General features: G+C 44.3%; 1 protein-coding gene across 3 annotated transcripts in view; it reads left to right on the top strand.

Annotated features, from left to right (window-relative positions):
- SPTBN1 (spectrin beta, non-erythrocytic 1) overlaps positions 1-24046 on the top strand; it is a 174499-nt gene that overhangs the window by 57849 nt on the left and 92604 nt on the right. The window contains exon 4 of one of the 3 annotated variants that reach the window (XM_066595715.1): positions 9294-9379. The exons of 1 other annotated variant lie outside the window; for it this stretch is intronic. In XM_066595715.1, coding sequence (XP_066451812.1) covers positions 9294-9379 — 86 coding nt within the window. Of the gene's footprint in view, positions 1-9033; positions 9380-24046 lie in introns of those variants that run through there. One more of the 3 variants, XM_066595714.1, reaches the window with a different exon arrangement.

Here is a 24046-nt window from a genome sequence, read left to right as displayed (position 1 = left end):
TTCCATACTGATAGATGGATGGTGAGAGATGGTGACGTACATTATCTATAGCAAGATTGTTCTTTTTAGAAGATGTCGTATATGCACTAAGTGTTCCAACAGAGCGCACACCATGATAATCACTGAAATCCAGAATACATAATCTTGGTTCCCTCGTGGTACAGAAGAGGGTCATTGAGAATGCATGGAATTCATTCTGAAGATTACACACATGACCCCTCCACAGACCACCTATTATGTTACCTTCCTGTGGCGTTATATGTGCCCAGAGGTTGTAATGCTATACAGCGCGTTCAGGTGATATTACTCTGTGGTAACCGAACGCTTATGTGACTGAGAACGTAAGATCTACTCGAACCTACACAGATGAAGAAATGTGGTAAAGGCTAAAGTTTATAGATTTAGACTTTCTATAAAATGAATATATTGCCTAGAATATAAATTATTTGCATATAGCTTTATTCTAAGGCCATCTTCACATGTGGATTCTGTCTGCATTTGGGTATGGACTCAATGCCAAAATCCAAACCGAATCCGCGAGAACCCTGCTGGCAGTGCATGTAGATGGGGGTACTCCTTGCCATATTCATACGCTTCGCTCTGGAAAGTCACGGATAAACTTCCTTGAACTTGAGATAACTTATTGCCTGTCCGTTGTGTTTACTTCAAATTGGTCTAGTCCAAACTTTCCAATTGTACTTTTATTATGTAGTCTTAAGAAGGTCTTTTTTTTTTTTTTTAGTAGCCCAATACAGGAGGCCCACAGAAATAAGACTGGGGACTTCTCTTTATAGGCTTGGTGTTGCCCTATTTGCCATTCGTCTCTCCAGCCCTTTCTGTTTTCTTCTATACTGCCACTCCTTGGATCACATAAATGTTTCTTCCAGTGATGAAAATCTCTATATTCCTTTCATGCTACTGAAAGTATGACAATGAGTCTTTGGAAGTACGATGGGAGGTTTTGCATTCCTTAAATAATCATTTTCGAATTCGCTGAGGCTATACAGTGGAACAAACACCACATTCAGCAGTTGAGGGCATAAGAGACCTCTAGCTGTAGGGACATGTGCACATGAGGCCCTTGTGATTGCTATTGAAAAAAAGTAGACACTGGAATGTTAAAACGATCCTATAAAATCTGTCCAGGCACTGAGGCCAGGAGAAACGTTGGACTTCTTAAAATGAGATTTTCCGAAAGTTTGTAATTTGCATATTGGCGCTGTTATGGTGTACATGGAGAAACCATGTTAAATGTTATGTATAGCCCAAGAGCAGGGTTTTTATCAAACATGGTTATTGGTATTGAGTATTGACCATGAACATTTTAACTATATAATTTTCTCTATTGACACCTTTAAACGCAGGTTGACTATTTAGAAAAGATCTTGAATCACTGCATTATAGTTGAGCATGGATGTAGCAAATAGCGGGCTCCAGCTTATCTGGGGGTAAATGAGAGGTTTTAACTTTTCAGACAACTTAGGCTCATGTAATAGCCTGTGTGTTCCTCATCAATATTATAATATACTTTCATTAAATACGTTGCTTTACCGCTGTAAGTCCAAGGCTAAAGTGGCAGCCACTAGGGGACTCCCTGACAGCCTCTCTATAGCAGCTAAATGCCTAACGGGCAGTGGATTGCAGTTTGGGATTCTGCGCGTTAGATTGGCTTTGGGGCAAGGGCTTCTTCATAGACTGACAAAAGTGCAGGTACTTTATTTGTGCAATCTCTGCCTCTCCTGCTTTTACAGCAAGTGCGTGTATATACATTTTATATTGGGTTTACTAACCATTTGGCCAGAATATCTTTGATTCAGCTCCAACAATCAGTGAGGGAAGGCATTCAGATACTACCTCCCTGTGGATTCAACCAGAAACAGTGAGGGATAGGAAATACAGGACAGTGAACTACTGGCGGTAATGGTACACTTGCTACACACCTCCTGCCTGAAAGTGCATTGCAAACAGCAGGGCAGCAGAAAAATGGAGAAGACGGCCTGAAAAATAGAACTTGCATATATGAAACTAAGTGCAAACGGCAGCAAATTGATGGATAAGGAGAACATGCTATAGTTTAGAAAACCTGGAAAAATAGCTGTGCTTTTAAAGTTTTTGACTCCGTTGTCCATTGCTACTTTGCAGCCTCAACAGAATGTTTCTGTTTACTGTATGTCTAATGTCCATCTCTCTTGTCTTGCCCCTTAGTATTTTTCTCCCCCTGTCACAGTCCTTCACTCGCGTTTTGTATGAATAGTTTACATTCTTTTTCTCTATCCAGAACAGAGTATGGGATTCATCTTGGATCTGGTTTAGTGACTTGAGCACAGGAAGAGAAGTAACTGAAAAAGCGACGAAAAATGTAAATTATGCGTGACCGCTCCGGTTCTATGCCTCATCCATTTATCAAGCAACATGCTTGTTGATGTTTAGTTTAAGAGGTTTTAACACTTTGTCTCATGCAGTGACAACTGTAGAGATGAAAAATAAGTACTTTTTTTTTTTTTTTCCTGGGCACCTCTATACTTCATGTCGCATTGCTAGAAAACCAAAAAATTAAAAAAAACTCCGATGACACTCTCAAAATGTCAAATAATCAACTCTGCCAAGTGCCTGTTTCCAGCCTACACTTCACTCCTGAAATGACTACAATGCCTCACATTCTGTCTTTAGGCTGAGCTCTCTATTATGCAGGTTGTCTCAACTGGATGAGTAATGGACTTCTAAAGACATTCAAGAAAAGTGGGGCAAAGGAAGTGGCAACCTATCTAGACTTCTTTTATAGCTTGACTTGAAAATTTACATTTTAGTGCTTTTATTCACAATTGGGAAGATTATGGACCTTAAAGTTCAGTAAAAATATTTATGAAGCCATAAGTAAAGTAGGGTCTGAAGAAGTTGGGGCTTCAGAGTTGTCACTTTTCTACACCAATGTGGCTTTTTTAGCCGATGTCGAATCTGGCACGTACTAAACTGGGGAAAGATACCTGTGCGCTATTTGCATGGTGTGATCTTATTAATAAATCTCCTTCATTGTATCCCAGTCTCACTCATTGAGGTTATACTTGGGTGCTGTGGAGGTCTTCAAATTATAAGGTTTCTTGGCTCCTCCTGGTGTGTATTAATTACATAGATGTAACAAGGCGATCTCTAGTCTTCACCATTATAAAAGTGCCATTTGGTGGTCCTGTGTTTCTCAGGAGCCCATGATAAGAGCGCAAGGGATCCTGGGAACTCTGGTTGGAAGACTCTGTCATAGAGACACCAGGAATATAAAGGGCTAAACTCAAACTACCTTAGTTTGGCCGCATTTCCTGACCTGACAACTGGTCTCACAACCCAAACATACAGCATTTTATATATGGCTGTGGTGCTATTAAAAGGGTTGTGGAGGCCTCTGTGCTTGGGTTATACCATCAAAAGCAGATTAGTGGTGTCTGCCTCTCAGGATCACCACCGATTAGCTGTTAGCCGTGCTGATGCACTCGGGCATGGAACTGATTTCTGCTGGAAGGTTCATTGAAATTAATAGGAAATTTGTCTTGCAATACCAATCTGGGCCACTATAGTGGGAACAGAGCTGTATGCTTCTGGCAGAAATCTGCTCAGTGTCTTGAGTGCATTGTCATGGTGAACAGCTGATCAGTGGGAGTTCTGAGCAGAGGTGGACCCTTGCTAATCTGCTATTGATGGCCTATCTCAATGGTAGGCCATCAATGACTAATAACTGGACAGCGCCTTAAAATTTTTGCCTTAAGACCTGTGCTTGGGCTGGGAATTGCAGCTAAAATGTGATACGTTCATCTTAGCTGTTAAACCAATTCTAAAAGTGTGAAGCCGCCTCCACCTAACTGCACATATTTCTCCGCTTCATGGACTGCTGTCGGCGTGGATTGGGAAACTTTTCTTTCTTTCCAAAGACTGAACTGATATTGAAGCTTTATTAACTGTAATGCGGCTGTGTTGTACATTCACAGTACAGTCCCAGTAAAATCATTGGGTGTGCCATTAACATTGCCTTGGACACCTTTGGCTTAAGGTGCATTTAGACACAAAGATGATTGCTCAAAAGATGGCTTTGAGCGATCATTTTGCATAATCTACTAATTGGTACTAATGCCTATTAGTACCAATTAGTAGCATGTGAGCCCCTGGGAGCTGAATTTATTCAGATGACCGCCCACAGTTCTCTGAATAAATTCTTTGTTCTGCCACGCTGATTACAACTGAGACAATGTAATCAGCTGTTATCAGCTCTCCCCGGGCAGAACACAGCGTGTGGTCCGTCTTATCAGCTGTTCTGCTGAAGGACGGATTTAATGCTGAACTGAACAGGTTGTATTCCGCATGTGGGAGGCCAGCAGTGGATTCCACTGTGAGCTGGGCTGGTGACCCTGCGTACCTCATTAAACTGTACTACGGATGACCGCGGCGGCTCACAGGCGTTCAAGCGCAGTAAAGTTTTTTTTTTTGTTTTTTTTTTGTATTTCCCATACAGTTGCATAGCAATGTCTCGGGTACCCGCAGCCCACATGCAATGTTAATTGAGTATGGGCTGCAGGTTGGATGCCTATAGGGGATGTAGAGGATACGGTTACATCCAGCCCAGGAGCCTTAGGGGGCCTATAAGGCCTCTGTTCTCCTTATAGGAAGCCCAGCACTATGAATAAAGCATTATAGTTGGGGGTCCTGTTCCAGGTTTTGCATTGGGGTTCCGAAGCTTCAAGCTGCGCCTCTGTACACATCTGTATCCCTACATATATACTGTTGCTTATACTGAATGTTTCCAGCAAGCGTTCCTGTCTATCTTCCCTCCCCTTCAGTGTAATTTAGAGAAGTCATATACACATCTTACATTAAGACAGATCAGATCTGAACCTCATTTTTATCTTTGTGGCGGAAATGAACATCATCCATAAACTAATCCTGCCCTCCTCCGATATGACAGCAGTGCTGTCTTGCATAGCCTCGTCTCCTTGCAACTTGATTATTTCAGCATGTCTTGAAATGGCCTACTTTTTCCTGATTTGAACGATTCGCTGACCACACGACGGGCTGACATTTACTTTAATGAGAGACAATAGTGGACGTTGGCTGTTTCCATGTGCAGCGGGGTTGTGGAGACGCTGGGCCTGCTTGGGAAGAGGAGGATACAAGATGCTCAGGCTTTGTTCACATCACATTCAATGTGTGGAATAACTAATGAAGTATTTTAATTGTTCAGGTCATTACAAGCACGGCGATGCCTATTATGTTTTTTTTTTTTTCCTTTTTATTTAATTGTTTTGTGTTTGTTTTTTTCGCCTAATGTATAGTGGATTATTATTTTTTTTTTTATAAACTTTATAGAATATCTTTTTCCTTTTTTTTTTTACACTGTTTTTAGTCGTGTTCAACGCAGTGTTCCCCAACTCCAGTCCTCAGGGACCGCCAACAGGTCATGTTTTCAGGATTTCCTCAGTATTACACAGGTAATGTAATTATTGTCGGTGCCTCAGACATTGCCACAGGTGTTCTTACTATAGGATATCCTGAAAACATGACCTGTTGGTGGTCCCTGAGGACTGGAGTTGGGGACCCCTGCCTCAATGGGATTTAAAATTCTACCGGAGCACGAGGTCTGATTGGCTGAGATTGCCAGGCCTCCTGTTGCCATGGAAACCCATCGGCACCTCCCGATTGAATTGCAGTGTAGCAAATGGGTGAGCTTCTCCCCCCCCCCCCCCCCCCCCACCTGCTTGCGTGCCACGATCACTATTGATCACCGGATGGAAGGAGTTAAGCAGTCGGGAATGGAAGTTTCACCGCTCTGTTAGAGCAGGAGCTCAGCTGTCAGATGCTGAGCACCAGACCTTCTCCTGCTAGATGGAAGGAGCTCTAAACCAGCGCCATAAACTTTCTCTAGCGCAGGTTTAAAGCCCAACACTAAAGAGTTAAAAGCTGGTTGCTTAAGTAACATGTATAATATTGTCCCTACGGTATTCTTTGAATTCTCCATTTTTGAGTCCGCTGAAAGAGCACGTATCGCGGCTGTAGCACTAGAATTTGTTTGCTTGGCTCCTAATTTCTTAAAGGGGTTGTCTCGCGAAAGCAAGTGGGGTTAAGCACTTCTGTATGGCCATATTAATGCACTTTGTAATATACATCGTGCATTAAATATGAGCCATACAGAAGTTATTCACTTACCTTCCCTGCGCTGGTGTCCCCGTCTCCATGGCTCCGTCTAACTTCAGCGTCTAATCGCCCGATTAGACGCGCTTGCGCAGAAGGGTCTTCTGTCTTCGGGTGTGTCCGGCAGCAGCGGCGTTCTGGCTACACCCCCTTCTACGCGTCATCGCGTAGCCCCGCCCCATCACGTGTGCTGATTCCAGCCTCCTGATTGGCTGGAATCGGCACACGTGACGGGGCGGAGCTACGCAATGACGCGTAGAAGGGGCGGAGCCAGACCGCCGCTCGTGCCAAACCGAGCCGAAGGCAGAAGACCCTTCTGCGCAAGCGCGTCTAATCGGGCGATTAGACGCTGAAGTTAGACGGAGCCATGGAGACTGGTACGCCAGCGCAGGGAAGGTAAGTGAATAACTTCTGTATGGCTCATATTTAATGCACGATGTATATTACAAAGTGCATTAATATGGCCATACAGAAGTATTTAACCCCACTTGCTGCCGCGAGACAACCCCTTTAAGTCCCATAAAATGTGACTCCTTAATGAGTCAAGGTTGTAGGGAGACCAAAAAATGTCTCCCTTCAGCTTTGTCTTCCTTATCTAGAACTGTTAGTGTAATGCTGCTATAGAAGCTGCTGTTTGCGGAGGGCAGGGCTAGGAGGTCACAGAACCAAAGGGCTACCTGAAAGTTGACTTAAAGGTGGGGAAAAAATCTAGGCATAAGGGCAGTTCAGGCGCACAGATATACCTGCATACGTCGCCTGCTCCAGCGTGTATTTGTGAGCGCAAATGCAAAAATGTGCAAAATCACATTGATTTTGTTTGTTTATGCGCAGCGGATATGCAGGTTCTCTGCTGATGTCATGCGCCTTTATGCACGCCCATTGATTTCAGTGGCCTCTTGCGGTCCACAAATGCGTACAAGATGGGTAATGCTGCGTATATTTTTACATGATCACACGTCACGTCAAAAAATACGTTCGTGAATTAACCCATTGTGATCAATGGGGTCTATTCACTACATATCACGCACGCAAAATGAGCCCTAAGGACGTATTTCTTTCAGATAGCGAGTCAAGCTAGAGATTCTCGGGCACAACTCCCGTCGCATAGATTACGAACACCGCGTCCATGTCAGGTGTGGGCGACCAGCCTTGCCTAAAAATAATACATGCTGCAGTTTTTTCGTCTCGCAACATTGCTAGAAGAGAAAGATTGACCGTGTAAATACTTACTGCGAGAATATCAGCCGTGTAAATACAGCCTAAGGTGCGTTCACATAGCTCGTTTGCTGCAGAAATTGTAGATCTGCTACAGATGTCACTCCTTTAGTTTGAATTCTATAAAGTGTGAACTCTGCTGCAGATTTGCACCAAAATCTGTGAAAAAATCTACAACTAACCATCTACGTGTGAATGCGCCCTTCATGAAAGGGATTAACCCACCTAAGTCTGTTAGGCTGCAGAAAGCAGAAGGCTCCTTACATTGCGTTGTTTCCCAGGTTAGTACTGTAGGCCCATTCACTTTAATAGCGCTCGGCCTGCAGTACCAGGCTAGGCCACTGTCCAACGTACAGAGCTATCTGCTTCCTGCAGCAAAATGGCTACAAATGGTGAGACCTCTCTAAAGAGGATCTATGAGTGGATAAAACCAGCAGGGCTGTCTGCAAGGCTCTGAATCTCCGCTGACTTGATTCCTGACTGTTTTCAGTATCTCAAATTCACACACACTATATTTTCATCCAATTTTTCTACCCCTAAAAAGCAGTTTAAAATCATACGGAAATGAAGCATATTATTTTAAATGGCTATTTTCAGATGTCTGATTTATTTTAAAACTGACAAATGGACCAATAAAAAATAAATCGCAGCCATGTCCTTTATTTTTGCCATTTTCTACCAAAAATCACCCATTCAAATCTACGACTGTGTTTTAAAAGAAATGGATTGCACTTGTTTTACATGTGATAAAAACAGAAAGCGATCGCATTAATCATGGGAACCTTTAAAAAAAAAAAATTTTTTAAAGTGCAGAACCCATCATGTGGTGTAATTTTATATATATATTTTTTTTAATGCATTTAAAAAAACAGAAAATCCTGAAAAAAATTAGCTGAAACTTAAAATCGCGCCCAGGATGCAAATATTAAAATCTTTATTCTCCGAGCGCGTAGCGACAACGTTTCACCCAAAATCGTGTGAAAATCGCACCAAACATAAATCCAATTTTTCAGAAAAAAATTAAAATATACCCTTAGGGAAATCTGGATGAACCCCGCTACATTATAAATGTGCTTCCTGGTGGCCGTCGCCCTCCGCTATTATGTATCTCCGTAAGATGCCCATAATTTCCTGTGCACACAGCACTAATCTGGGTGAATCCCGGACTACAATGGCCGCAGTCGCGCCGTCCTCTTAAGCTCGGTCAGACATTAATAAATTGCTCCACACAAATATGTGACGGCTATTGAAGGGGCGAGCAGAACGCGCCGCTCATCTCCATCTGATGGTAATCTGAGACTTTTCCGTTACATGAGGCTCTTAAACAAAAGGTTGTAATTCCAGCAGCTTTGTTGAGGAGCGTACCATTGTCTGCTGCTTTGTGCCGCCACGCCACACACGCCTTATGGGCTGCAAGCTGTGTGCACGGACTTCTAGCATCTGACCCTCATTCCACAAATGTGTCCTCATGTTTGGCATTTCTGCATTTTTGCTATTGGTAGAGGCAGCCTCCTACCCTCTCCTGAGCAGCTATGGTACAGCCTCCGCTTCCTTTACAATGTCTTATGCTAATCAAGTGACATCACCACTAAATACACAGTGTGGCTACTGATTAAATTACACCCCAGCAAGGTTCGAGGAGGTGTGCTGCTGTCCCTGTGCCGCCTGTTCCTGTGTGTGTGTCTAGCAGCAGCATGCTGGGGGATACATTAGATCAGCACTGAAGCCCCCTATGGAGATGATCTGGCCGTTACATGTCTAGCGCACACCGACTGTCACTTTTGTGGATTTTGCACCCTGCTTGTATTGACTCTGACTTCACGTTGCAGCTCTATGTTGGGAGTTTCTGCGGTTTATGCATCCCATAGTGTTGCATATTCTTTCTAAATGGAACTGCAAAGGACCTCCAGCCTGTCGGGCCCGTTGTCCCCGGGATATACTGCTCAGGTACCTTACAATTACAACCAGCTAGAGGGGAGATTTAAGCAGTTACAAGGTAAGCCTGGGGCTCGCCGCGCTTCTTGTTAGCAGGGTTGCTATGATATCTGATGCTGGGCTACAGAGTAAATAATGCAGACGAGCTGGAATAGTAACCACATATATACACACATGCAGGATTACCGGTGGCAGACGTTATAGCGCACGTGACACAATGTATTGTGCTTTTAGGACTTGATGGCTGTCATCGGTGTGTTCACGCCCCGTGTTGTGGAATGGACATATGGGAACAATAGTGGGGAAGGAGTGGTCTTTTGTGTGACATTCGGCAGCTGATGGTGGCTCGCTGGTTAATGTCCTGCCAGCTCTCGAACCCTGGGCCACACTTCTAGTCTCTACATTCACACTTTTGACAGTTGCCGAAATCGAAGTCCTGGAAATTAGTGTGATATGGTGATCTTCATACGGGCAGGTTTTGGAAGCCAAAATCAGGTGAGGATCACAAAAAGAGAGAATAATAGATGGACACAACTTCTATTTTTTGGGGTCCACTCCTAGTTTTGGCTTCAAAAATTGCATGAAAAAAGTACGGAACGCACCCTTACACCTCAGGCCAAGCACAAGGAAACCTCACGCGTGGCTGCTCGCTTTATGGTGTACGGCGATTGTTCTTGCATTAAGAAGGTGCTGCTTTTGACGATTTTCTTGTTATACTTATTAATATATGAAGAGTGAATCCAATTCTAATAAACCAGAATTGCAGAAGCATAGCGAATAGTTAGCAGCGCTCTCGGTACAGCCTGTGTTTGGTTTTGTGTGCACATGGTAATTTTATGATGTGTGTGTGTGTGTGTGTGTGTGTGTGTGTGTGTGTGTGTGTGTGTATATATATATATATATATATATATATATATATATATATATATATAATGTGTGTGTGTGTGTGTGTGTATGTATATGTGTGTGTATATGTGTGTATGTGTATATATATATATATATATATATATATATATATATATATATATATATATATATATATAATAATTTTTTTTTTGAATGCATGAAGCCCTTGGATACTCAGTAGTGTACATTATGAGCATATACTAGTATGTACAGTATAGATGAGTAACCGACATACCATTACATAAGTTTTTTTTTTTTTTTGTGACGTATTGTACCTCTTTGCTCTTGATAAACTTGTGAAAAGTTTACATTGTGACACTTCATAAAATCTTTGACAGATTGTAAGGATTCAGTAAATAGCAGCAAATGGGAATGTTTCCTGCACAGTGAAATTATTTTTTCTAAATGTTTATATAGTCAAGATATTTCCCCCTTTTCAGTGACTGAGTATAATGAGTTTGTGCCTTGCCTTATGCTAATAACTGCATTTATTATAATCTACTTTAATTAAGGGAACAGGTCGGGAAAAGTTTGGGAAGAATGTATTGATCTCGGTCTGGGTTTAGGAGTCCAGTAGGTGGTCTTAGATTAGTTATTGACACCATCTCTGTATGCACATTTATACAAGGAGGCTTAGGAGTCCAGTGGGCGGAGGCCAATGTACTGATGTAGCTTTTTAAAGGGAACCCATCACATTGAACAGCAGTCTCTAGGCAGCAGGTTATAGAGCAGGAGCTCAGCAGATTAATATACAGTTTTGTGGGAGGACAACCAGTATAACATGCAGTTTATGCTGCTTCTGAGCTTGGGGGTCCAGTGGGCAGTCAGTCATCTATAAGACCACCCACTGGACTCCTAAAGCCACAACAAGCATACATTTGGGCCAATAAACTACGCGTTATCTGCATTGGAAACACCGGTCGGAGGTTTCTTCAAAGATCCGGCACAAAATGCAGGACAGCTGAGCGTAAAGTGAATGGACCCCATTATGGTTATTGGGGTCTGGTCAGCACTCTTCTGTTCCATCATAAGACGAAGCCGTTCGGCCAGGGGATTCCCCTTTCTTGATCCCCGAGTGGAGCAGGAAACCGAAATCCCCCAGGGTGGATATCAAAATGGCTTGCAAGGGGTTTTTCTACTGCATATTTTTATACGGTAGCTGGACACGGCATAAAATAACAAAAGTAGTAATACCTTACTTCACGCCACCTACCCCTGGAGTGATCCTGGTATGTGTATCCAGTGGAAGTCGGGGGACAGTTGCAGCCAATTAGAGGCTGCAGCATCACAGACTGTTCTCCTGGCACTAGTGCTCACACCCTGGGCACCATAATGCCAGGAATTAGGGACTGTGGTCTGTGATTGGCTGCAACTGTTAGCTACGAATGTACGTGCAACCGGTGTCCCATTTGGTGGACCCCAGTCGATCAACTATTGATGATCTATTCTGAAGATAGGTCATTTGATAGTGTGTAGCTGAATACAATCTATTGCCCGCTGTTATCAGCCATTTCAGACAGAGTATAGGCGGAGTAAAGATCAAACTTTCCCCCATGATCAATACTCGATCCTACTATCCTTTAGTTCTGGCAGCTTCCAGAAACCTAAGGGCTGCTGATATCACACATGCCTGAAAACAAGGCTGCACTCCTCTGGAATGTGCTTACTGGAGGTTTAGTGTCCGCAGCTCTTTTATTGACCTGCAATGGTTACTTTTTATATGTGTTGGTTACCAAATCCCATTGTTGCAATGCTTGGGTAGCGCTGGGGCTTGTGGTGATAGAATTCTGCTGCTTCATTGTTTGGAGCACGCCGTGGTGGATTGCAGGAAGTGGATTGGACTGCCCACCTTGATGGCGATGTGGGCAGAGCAGGTGACACAGGGCATGCCAGCTTCTCAGCAGAAATCAATCAGCTGCACGGATCTGAACGTTTTTATGACCGAGCTGCTGTGTAGTCTGAGCCCAAACCGTGCAATATAAATCATCAATATGTCCTGCTCTCATTGCAGAAGGAAGCCTAATAAAAAGCAGAGGGGGTAATAAGAGGCGAGACTCCCTAACAAAAGACCGCTTATTCTCAGCACTTATGGGGCAATAGAGAAAAAGCAGCAACTGATCTGGTCAAGGGTGGGGTTTGCTTACAGGAAGCTCTTTAAATAACCCAAAGTCAGCCCACGGCCTCCTGAGTGACATCAGTGTAAAGGACTGTGCGCTAGTAATGCACCTAGGGTGTAGTGGAATTCGGAGTGTGCCAGACACGTCTCGGGAATCCATGCCCTGCCTATGGAAGGCATCACATTACCGCATCACAATGCAGATGTTGTAGTCCTGCTATGCTACATGGCATTCGGAACTGAAGTCAGGTCTGACATTGCTGCACCCAGCAATAGGGAACTAATTACTAACCTGGGTGGTTGTTGCATGGTGAAGTAACACTGTTGTGTAATACTTTGTATCCCGGGAGGGTATATTGTTACATACAATGTTTGTATGTGCCCAAAGCCTTTATAGGTTAAGTAACATGTTGGCACAGTTTGTACTCGGCCATCATTTTCAATCGTAGTACATTCGAGGTTTTATAGATCTGCTTACTGCCAGTAGAAATGTCCGTTCACCTCAGTATTGTACAGCTGGTCTGATGGCTACATGTTAGCCTGTTCGTGATATTCTAATGCAGAAAGGAGACATGTATAAAATAGATACAGTTGGAATGTATTTTCTTTAGCCCACCAAGACAAGATATACACTATCCTACCTAAAGTAATTGGACATCTGAGCAAGAATCAAAAGGTAGTATTTATTTCATTGGATACTCTTCATGGCATACTTTCTACTAAAGTCTGATAGACTTCAGCTGGTATTTACCTCCATTCATCCTGCAAACCTCTAACGAGTTCTCTCAAAGATGTATTGGGCTGTCTATACTGGTGCAACAAGCATCATTAGACAGCTGAGCATTGGAAGAACGTTCTGTGGAATGATGGATCTTGCTACTCCATCTTCAGATTAGATGGTCGTACCTGGGTATAGAAGATGCTTGGGGATTCGCCTTTTGCTTGAGTGTGTAATGCCAACAGTTATGTTTGTCAGAGGTTCCATTGTGGTCTGGGAATGTTATACATGGCATGGTCTTGGTCTTTTTGGTTGTAATGGCAAGAACTGTGAATACTGGGGTGTACTTTCTAAAAGAATAAGGTGCTGCTGGCAGTGTGGCAATACTCTGGGAATGGTCAGCCATACTTCCAACAAGACAATGCACCTTGTCATAAATCAAACACTGTTTTACATTGGCTTGAGGATATGGATACTGCACATTTGAACTCACCTGCAGAGTCCCGACCTGGACCCTACCGAACATCATTGGGATCAACTGGAACATTTCATCAAGAGATATGAACAGCGTCCATCTTTGAGAGATCTCACCAGAGATTTGCAGGGTGAATGGAGGGAAATAACAGCTGAAGTCTATCGGACAATAGTAGAAAGTATACCATGGAAAATATTCACTGTTATTAGGGCCAAAAAAGGCCCCAATAAGCATTAACATATGTAAATGAATACTACTTTAGATTCTTGCTCAGGTGTCTAGTTGCTTTTGGTAGGAAAGTGTATAGTTACTTAAAGGGTTTGATGGGTTCTGCCAGCTTTATTTTATATTGTAATTTCCGCAGTTGGAGCTCAGCACAATGAGTTGATGTTGCTGAACATGGGTGCACACAGTTTGGTTTTCTGCATACCTCTACAAGGAAAGCAAAGAAATTGGGTCAAGGTTTTTAGTACAATAGGGGATATGCTGTCATTTCTGTTCATTGACATCCCAATCCATTTAAACTGTTGTCAGGCCAGGCTGCTTTCGTTCATGTTTGCTTTGGAAGCTCAACGCTATTCTTCCTGTCAAAATGATGGACACATAATAGCGCCCAACGGCGGACTCCATTGTAAGTTACTTTTGCTTAGAGCCTCAAAGAGCTCCTAAAACCTGCGCCCGATTTATGCTCTTCTCACCACAATGAGACGTTGATGTGTACGGAAAGGTGGTCACAGACAGTAGACATGCCGATGCAGGATGTTCTAGTAACGACTGATGTGGTAATGTATGACTACCAAGGGTATTATAATTTCAACAGATCTCACCAAATTTCTCTGGATCTCCCAGTGTTCTACAGAGAAATACCTCATGCCTGTGGCTAGCTTAAAGACACCCTATGGTTTCATCCCTGTCCAGAGGGTGGAGGGGATATTATTAGTTGTAGATGATCATCTCGGCCATCCCCCTGTTCTTCTTGCTCTAAGTGCCATGCTCGAGCAGCCACACTATGCGCTATGCTGTGCTTGGCCAGCAGTGGTAATGTGAGTGACGCCGACCAATCACAGAACAGGTATAGTGCATTGCTGGCCTATCATTACTAATGTACGGTGTGTGATTAGGTAGTCTAAAGATGGCGGTGGCAACCATAGCTGCATACAAAACGGCACCTGGAATGGAGAGACCACTAAGATTATCTACAGGTAATGGACTCCCCCTCAGTCCTCCTGCAACAATTTATTTTTTATTTTGAAACCGTAGGGTCACTTTAAGGGGTGACTGTATGCCTTAGATAGCCATTGGTTGAACTTGTTTGGCAGACTGCTATCCCTCTTGACTCACCAATGCCCATTCTCAATAGGGAGTGGGAAATATGCTGCTACCTGACAACTTTTGATGGCCGCTTATCTCTTGTGAGAACAAAGGATGTCATGATATCAAATCCAGAGCCTTCATTTCCTCCACACCTGCTGTCTGGGAAGAGTTAGGACACGTTAGATGTGTGGCTGTCTGCATTATCTGTGGGTTTGGCCAGCTTAAAGGGGTTGTCTGGGTGTGAGATAAATTTTTAAAAATAGATCCAGGCCTATTCAGTAAAGGCAGATTTACTTTTCCATTCTCTGCCCCAGGGATTCAGCACTACAGCTCCATGGTCCTCCCTGTCTCTTGTGGAATGGAAACCACCTGACCGCTGTAGCCAATCAGAAGTCATATTGGTCATGTGCATTTTCTCTGGATCACTGCTTAGATGCTTGGAACCATGATGCCAGGAGAACAACACCAGACCGCTGTGGATTCTTATGGGCTAAAGCGGTCGGGTGGTTTCCATTCCACAACAAAGACTGGGAGGAACAGTAGGGCAGCATCATTGGACTGCCGGGGCAGAGAATGGGAAGTATCCCCTGCCTTTGTTTCAACAGACCTGGCTCTATTTGCCTTGCACTCGGACAACCCCTTTGAAGTTATTTCAGCCCACACGAAGATGAATCGGGGCGTAGTGCTTCTCTACAAGCGGTTGCCTATAGCAGTCTCTCAGATTTCATATTCCACACATGGAAACATGATGGGTGACATCTGACCGGATGCTCTCGGCGTTCTCTGCGCTACACGAGGCTCATTCTCATTTTGTTTTTAGCTACAGATGTGTATGAATATTTCCATTATTATACGCTTTATTCTCTTCCTGGATACGGAATTGGTACAAGAAATTGACAGTTCTCGAACGCTTGTGGCTCGTTTATTGCTGCATTCTTTGTTATAACTTGTGCTATCATTTTGAAATCAACATTTAATTGCTAAATTGATGCGTCGTGTGCACCAAACAAAAGATCAGACGTTAGACCGCGCTCCGATAATGGATTCGCAGTATCCACGCCCGAGGCTGCGATTTACACTTTTTTTTTTTTTTATGTTCTCAACAAATGCTAGAAATCCTCCTGAGACCTGCGTCAAGAGATGCATCTGGGGCCCGGCATGACACACAAGATGGAAAGGCAATCACGCTTCCAGGCGATTGCACACACAATTGCAGTTGCATGCTCCTAAGATGTTCTACAAACATCCTGCTTGCCAAATATACATATTTATATGTAGCCAGCTCGGCCTGTGCTACATTAATGGCCCTATTTATATAATGCAAGTGGGCTTTTATTGGGGATCCCAGCTTTTTTTTTTTTAAGGTCTAAATGGAAATCTAGAATGATATGATATGCAGCCATTATGTCTGTGCAAATATTTGTTCCCCGTCTGATCGAGTGTCTCTGCGGTGATGACAGGTCCACTTTAAATGAACTCTGTGACTGTATGTGCGGCCATACAGGAGCAATGGATCGAAAACGTCTGTCTGTATGACTGCAAATATAGGTCACTCTCCAGCAAAGAAAACAATCTATTTCCTATGGTTGCGGGGAAGAGGTTAATTATTTTATATGTTGCAACTGGACGGCTTTGTAGCTGCGCCAACGCGTGATATTATTCAAGCCACTAAATCAGATGTAGAGGAGTGGGTGTAAATCTCCCCAGCCTGTCACCGCAGGATTCCGTATGTCATCCTTCCTCCATAAAGAAGATAAGTCGGGGCAGTTAGAACAAGTCTTGATATCTTATGAAATACGTTTCTTACATATCCCGGTTTGTTTCGCATCTGGTAATATAGCATGGTAAGGGTGGCTATAGACTGGTTTTTTGAGTTTCTTGGCCTGGAGGGCGATGTGTGACACGTTGCTTTGAAGAATACTGAAGAGTCCATCCCTGCAATGGATGTTTGAAGGACTGACAAAATATCCCATCGACCCAACGTAGGCCTCATGTCCACAGAACGCGTGGATTCTGCATGGGGAATCCCGCACGGAATCCGCCGGCAACCCTATGTACCTGTCAAGGTCGTCTTTCTTCTGTACATCGGACGTATGTGGACCCGCCAGCTCTTTAATCTGCTCTTCCTGCGGAACTTGCTGCCCCTAAGTTGTCTGGTTTGTTTCAGCGTGTGCGAAGTGCCATATTGCTTCTCTAGGAACATAAGGTCCATATCAACCAATCACAGCGCGTTTTTCATTTTTCCTCAGCAGTTTCAGAAATGAAAGCTGAACCGTGATTGGGTGCTATGGGCAACAAAAACCATTTTACTGTTTGGATAACAATGGTTTTATTAGTCGTCATACTGCAATAAAATGGTACAATATTGAATATCCTACTTTCTTATGTCTATAACCTCATTATCTTGCCTGATACAGTTTTAGTTGCTGTTTTTGGCTTCAGCACTCTCAGGTGGTTTCACACCTGCATTGGGGATTCCTCTTTGCTGCTCTGTTTGGGGAGCAGGAAAGGGGAATCCCCCCGGCCGACCGATTCCATCTCAGGACAAAACCGAACGGCGCAGAATGAACCCCATTGACTATAATAGGGGGTCTTTCTGCCCGGCTTTTGGATGGAAGAGAAAGAATTGCATGCAGCGCTTTTTCTGTCAGTATTTTGAGACGTATCTGTGACGGCACCGCCAGCCGGAGCGTCCATTGCAGATGTGAAACCATTGCATATGTACACAGGGACATGTATACCTTTTATAACACACTGTTATTACGTGTTATGGGTATTCATATATATATATATAATGGAGAACATAAGTTGATTCTCCACTTCAGTCCACTTTCCCAGTAACCTACTTACCCTGGTTTTCTTCCGCTGACACCCGGGGGTTGTGCGGACCATACGGTGTATGGGTTGTCAGTGCCGCCATGTACAGAGCAGGAATACTTCTCGTTGGCTTCTATCCTGACAGGTTAAAGCGGTTGTGGCAATAGATTATTTTCCACGCTCTCCAGAGGTTCTATACATACATCTAATACGGGGCATCTGCAAGTTAAATAACTAGATTACATTATGCTCCAAAAATGCAAGGTCACTAGGTCTCCAGAAGACAAATTAAAATCCCATGTAGCAGCAGGGTGTTTCGTCTTTCCCAATAAGGTAGAAAGTTCAGAGAGGGGTGCCTTGAATTATTCAACAAGTACCGCTGATCTTGTCTGTTCCGGTAACTTGTGTCTGCAATATATACGATTAGTCTTGATCACTAGTTTATGGTGCAGCGAGTCTGTATCCTTCTATACCGGGTCTACTGGTCTGAGTACATCACTATGAGGCTATGTTCACATGGGCGAGCGCAATATTGGACTGAAAATCTTTTACCTGATATCGCACTTGAAAATGTGTGATTTTTAACGGCCACACGAAGCACTTTTGGTTTAGAGAACACCCCTTTTTTTTGTGAAAGTGCGATCCTTAAAAACACAGGTGTTTCCCATTGACTGTAATGGGAGCATCGCATTCACATCACACAGCATGCGAGTGCCATGCAATATCTTTTTAATGTCCCATTGAAAACAATAGGCGAGGTGTCCTAAGGGAACGCCTAAAGATGGAGCGTGCGGTGAGGAAAACGTCACTCATGTGAATTAATCCATTAAAGCGAATGGATTTAATATTTGTGCGCGTTTTCTGCGCATCACACACAACTCGCAATAGAATATTGTTTGTGATGAAGCCCTGAGAGAGAGATTGCCTCTTCCTTATGTGATGTTTTTGTGTTTTGACCACGAGTGTGGGCTTTATCAGTCTGATCTGTGTGAAAGTAGTATGTGTAACTCCGGATGTGTAAAATATTCAGGCTGAAAGGCGCTCGGTCATTTTTAAACTCTCCAAATTGTACGTTCAATGATGGTTAACAAAACAAATGTATGAAAGATCCTGCAATGGGCATAAAAATGTAACGTGTTCTTTCCTATAGTTATGAGGGGCGCTCATTAAAGGTTTCCCCTGACCCACTTCCTGTGGACTGAGAGTAACGAAACTTGGCACAGTTATTAGTCCTTCACTACATGGGTGCCATTTAGGGAGACACACTTCTCCCATCTCTTTATGTAACTGTAAACACCTCGCTTGTAGAAGTCAACAGGTTGATCCAAAAGCCACTTTGTGACTTCCAAAATCAGAGTCTTATCATCTGGAAAACGCTTGCCCTTCAAAAATGACTTAATTGTTGGAAAGAGGTGGAAGTCCGATGGTGTGAGGTCGGGTGAATAAGGGGGATGTGGTAGAATTTCTTACCCGTAGCAGCCTGCTTCCATCTGGGCAACATGTGAGTTGTGAACTGGGGTATTGTGTTGCAGAAGGCAGACTGCTTTGGTAAGAATTAGAGATGAGCGAGCGTACTCGAATAAGCACTACTCGCTCGAGTAATTTGCTTTATCCGAGTATCGCTGTGCTCGTCCCTGAAGATTCGGGTGCCGCTGCGGCAGACAGGTGAGTCGCAGCGGGGAGCAGGGGAGAGCGGGCGGGAGAGAGGGAGAGAAAGATCTCCCCTCCGTTCCTCCCCGCTCTCCCCTGCAGCTCCCCGCTCCGTGCCGGCACCCGAATCTTCAGACCCGAGCACAGCGATACTCGGATAAAGCCAATTACTCGAGCGAGTAGTGCTTATCCGAGTACACTCGCTCATCTCTAGTAAGAGTGCCACGTCTCTTGCTTTTGTTGGCCTCCGGCAATTTCCGCAGCAGTGAAGCATAGTATGCTCCGGTAATCGTGGTACCCTTAGCTACGAAATCCATCAAGAGTACTCCGTGCTGGTCCCAAAAGACTGTGAGCAGGACCTTGCCTGCCGAGGGATGGGCACGTGTCTTCTTTGGAGGTGGTGGTTCCAGATGCTTCCATTGCATCGACTGGACTTTAGTCTCCAGAGCATAGTGATGGACCCAACTTTCATCCTGTGTGATCAGTCTGTTGAAAAAGTCCTCCTGTTTCTATGCATGGCACATCGTCAAAAGAGCCTGGGAGCATTCGTCTCGTTCCTGCTTCTGGAAAGATGTGAGGAGCCGGCAAACCAAGTGAGCGGATACCTTCTGCATATGACGATGGTCTTGGATGATTTTTTTTCACGGACCCCACTCTTATCTTGACATTTTAGGCTAGGTTGTCAAGGGTTGCACGACGATTTTCCAAAATGACAACCTCCACTTGGTGGATGGTGTGTTCGTTAATTGCGGAGTGGGGTCGCCCTGGAATTGGAGCCAGTTCCACCAAAGTCCGGCCAAATTTGAATTAACGATGCCAGTTCTTGACTACACCCTATGATAGGGAATCCTCCTCATAAACCTCCTTCATCTCATCGAATGTAAAGGACATTGATGACTGCCCTGTATTCCACTGGGTTCATTATCAGAGCTCGCACCACTTCAGCACCTGTAAAAGAAAGACCGTTATCAGTTCAGAGTTGCAAATTGGCATGTAACCAGCAGGGACTTATAGCATTACACATGTGCAGTTTCAGCATCCTGAGATAAATAGAAGTGGGTCAGGGGGAATCTTTAATGGAACGTCCCTCATAGCATATTATCAGTGCTTCATGTTACAAGATCCAAGTCACCATCCCGCATGTGGGTACATATACATCACTAGTCACCTCTGACGTTTTATTACATTTCCTCCCTATTGTCATTGTCACTTGTGTTTTAGCAGTCCGTACTTTTGTTGAGTAGCATGAATAAATTACAAAGTGCTTCTCACCAGAAGGGCTCGTGATCACAGAAGTATTCTACACTGGCCAACCTTCACGAGTGTACAAGTATGATGTGATGGGAGACCCAGTTATAAGGCCATTTTCACATGGTGGTATTTGTGTCAGAAATCCAGCACAGATCTACCTCCGAATTCGCAGTAGAAAACTGCAGCGCAGCTGTGGATTTCTGCCGTGTGTTTTCTCTAAGAGTTGCGACAATTCCATACATGGATACAGCCCAACTAAATGGGGCAATTCTGTGTGAGGGTTTCCATGCATCAGGAACTGACCTGCCGCAACCTTTCTCTCTACACATGTGTAAAATGTGTTGTATGGACCGTGGCGTGAATTTCCATTAAACTCAATGGTAGACTTTCAGGGTGTAGATTTGATTCGGAATATATTTTCGGAATATGCTTTAAATCCTCCGTGAGATCTGCAATGTAACATGTCCTAAGAGCTCTATTAGATGGTCTATACAGTACCCCGACTGATATTTTGTGTCGTCTTTGTCTTTACTACGCAATACACTAAGGCAGTCTTGCAGCCGGACCCGACCCGAGCGCCTGCAGAGAGCAGCGTGGAACTCACCAACTCCCGCAGCTCAGGCTCTTTCATGTGCCGGCAGCCAGCGCATGCGCAGAGCGGAGCCAGCGACCGGTGAGGGACGTTTCTGTGCGAGGCTCTGCGAGCCCCGCACAGAATTAGAGCATGCCGCGGTTTGTTTTCTGCGCGGGATTTCACGCAGACAAACCGCGGCCGTCTGCATAGGATTGCGTATTGTAATGCAATCCTATGCAGGCGTGTACGGGCGGAAATTCTGCGGGGAATCCCGCCGCGGAATTTCCACTCGTCTGCAGGCGGCCTAAGGCTTCGTTGACAGTGTTAAACCTCTGTTGAACTTTCGAGCAGTGGGTTGATCTGATTACCAACAAAACTGTTTTCAAATGGAACACACAACCACGCTATTCACTTTAATGAGGCTAATGGGGCAAAGGTACAAATTTTGGACTCAGTTTGACCTAGTTTCCATTCGGTTTCATCTTTTTTCTGGACACAATAGTGTAGTTGACTATTGTGTCCTCCGTAGACAGCAGGTCAACCGGAGTCTAAAGTTTGCACCTTTGTTCAGTTTGCCTCATTAAAGTGAATAGTTCTATTTGAATACAGTTTTTCGGGATGGTCCCCTCCCCAAAAAAGCACCGTCAATCTGCCTGAATCTTACTATCATGGTGCGAAAAATATGTATCAGCCAGGTATAGAGAGTGGAATTGTAATGTCTAGAATGTCTTGGATGCCTCGTTCTTGTCCTTGGCCATGTTTCTAGTCTGGTGGCACACAGAGGCTGTTGTTTACGCCGGGGTCCTCCGTAACTATCACATCGCAGTTCTCACAGTTCCTCTCAATGTCTCTCTGTTCTCATAATAATGAAAAATTACAGTGGAAGTGGAGCATCCCAGTATAAGTTTCTGACCCAGGCTTCAAAGTTCCCTGGAAGTACACAGTTGTACATTCCTGCAGATCGCTGGACAAGTTCAGTCACTGAAATGTCTAACATTTTTGAGTCACATTTCTTAGGTACTACTTGAGTTGTGTTTCTTCTGCTCGTGACCGTTGCCTAGATTTCTGTGAATGGTCCTCTTACGTGTGAGGGGACATATATGTTGTACGGTCATGTGGCTACCAATGTACGGGGTGCACTAACAAAATTCCTCATTCCATGTGAGACTGGTGGCCTTCTAAACTGTTCCGCCCTCTGGGATGGAGGACTTTACACCTTCAAACTCTTCTCCAACTAGGCAATACCTACCTCTAATGCTGTCTGTCAGGTAGGTACACAGGGAAGGGCACAAGGAGATGGGGATCAGAATATAGATCCATAGTGATCCACAGTTTCAGCTAATGGTTGATCACTATTTTGGCAGATGCTGAAAGTTGGTCGTTACAGATAACTGCTGCTTTAAAAATGGAGAAAAGCTTTTACCTTCCTATAGATTTTCATCCTTCTATCTCCTAGAATCATAGTATGGTAGTTGGAAGGGACCTCCAGGGTCATCGGGTCCAACCCCCTGCTCATTGTGGGATCACTAAATCATCCCAGACGGATGTCTACACAGCCTCTGTTTAGAGACTTCCATTGAAAGAGAACTCGCCCCCCCCCCCGGCAACCTGTTCCACTCATTGATCACCCTCATTGTCGAAAATCTAATATGCATCTCCTCCCTTTTCATTTTCATTCCATTGCTTTTAGTCTCTCCTTGTACAAATGAGAATAGGGCTGATCCCTCTGCACTGTAACAGCCCTTCTGATACTTGGAGACTGCTATTAACTCTCTTCTCAGCCTTCTTGTTTGCAAGTTAAACATTCCCAGATCCTTTAACCGTTCCTCATAGGGCATGATTTAAAGACCGTTCACCATCCTGGTAGCTCTTCTCTGAACTTGCTCCAATTTCTGTCTTTTTTTAAATTGGGGTGCCCAGAACTGGACACAGTATTCCAGATGAGATCTGACTAAGGAAGAGTAGAGGGGGATAATTACCTCACGTGATCTAGACTCTGCTTTACTTAATACATCCCAGAATTGTGTTTGCCTTTTTTGCTGCATCACACTGTTGACTCATGTTCAGTCTGTTCCTAGTATACGTTTTTGCTAGAAGTAAATACAGAGGGGTTTACGGGACTCAATTACAGCAAAGTAAAGAAGTCCTAAGACCCGATTCCCACCTAGTGATTTGATGCCCACGTTTTTTGTGTTTTTCTTTTTTCTCCAAAACTGGGAATGGATCCAAAAGACAAGAGGTATAAAACTCTCTGTATTCCTGGCTTTCCTTTTTGCATCTGTTCCCAGTTTTACCAGAAGTAAATATGGGCAACAAATGCATTGTATCCACAGTAAGGCAACGTGACCTGATTTTCTTTAGGTTTAGCAGAGGTGCTGTACTCCGAAAACCGTTATCTCTATATTAGTGTACTGTTTCCCCCTGACGAGATCAAGAACACAAGTTCTTTATGTTGACTGTTGGCTCTTGTGAGGGATTTCATAGTATTAGAGTTCTGTAGTTGGTTCTTGAGGTATTGCTCTAGTCTACGGATAATCATAGCAGTTTAAGGCCGCCTGCAGACGAGCGGGTCGGATCCGGCAGCGAGAATTCTCGCCGCGGGACCCGACCCTAGAGCCTGCAGGGACGAGCGCGTACTCACCCGCGCCTGGCGGCCCCGGCTCTTTCATGTGCCGGCTGCCGCGCAGCCGGCGCATGCGCAGACCGGAGCCGGCAGCCGGGTGAGTGCGTGCCCCGCACAAAAATAGGACATGCCGCGGTTTGTTTGCCGCGCGAGATTTCGGCCAAACTGCGGCCGTCTGCATAGGAGTGCGTATTGTAATGCACTCCTATGCAAACTTTCAGTGGCGGAAATCCCGCGGGAAATACCCCCGCTTGATTTCCGCCTGTGTGCAGGCGGCCTAAGAC

Source organism: Eleutherodactylus coqui, chromosome 3 (genome assembly GCF_035609145.1).
Source record: "Eleutherodactylus coqui strain aEleCoq1 chromosome 3, aEleCoq1.hap1, whole genome shotgun sequence".
NCBI lineage: Eukaryota > Metazoa > Chordata > Amphibia > Anura > Eleutherodactylidae > Eleutherodactylus > Eleutherodactylus coqui.
Note: the sequence above shows the minus strand (reverse complement) of the source record. Positions and strands in the feature narration are given on the sequence as shown.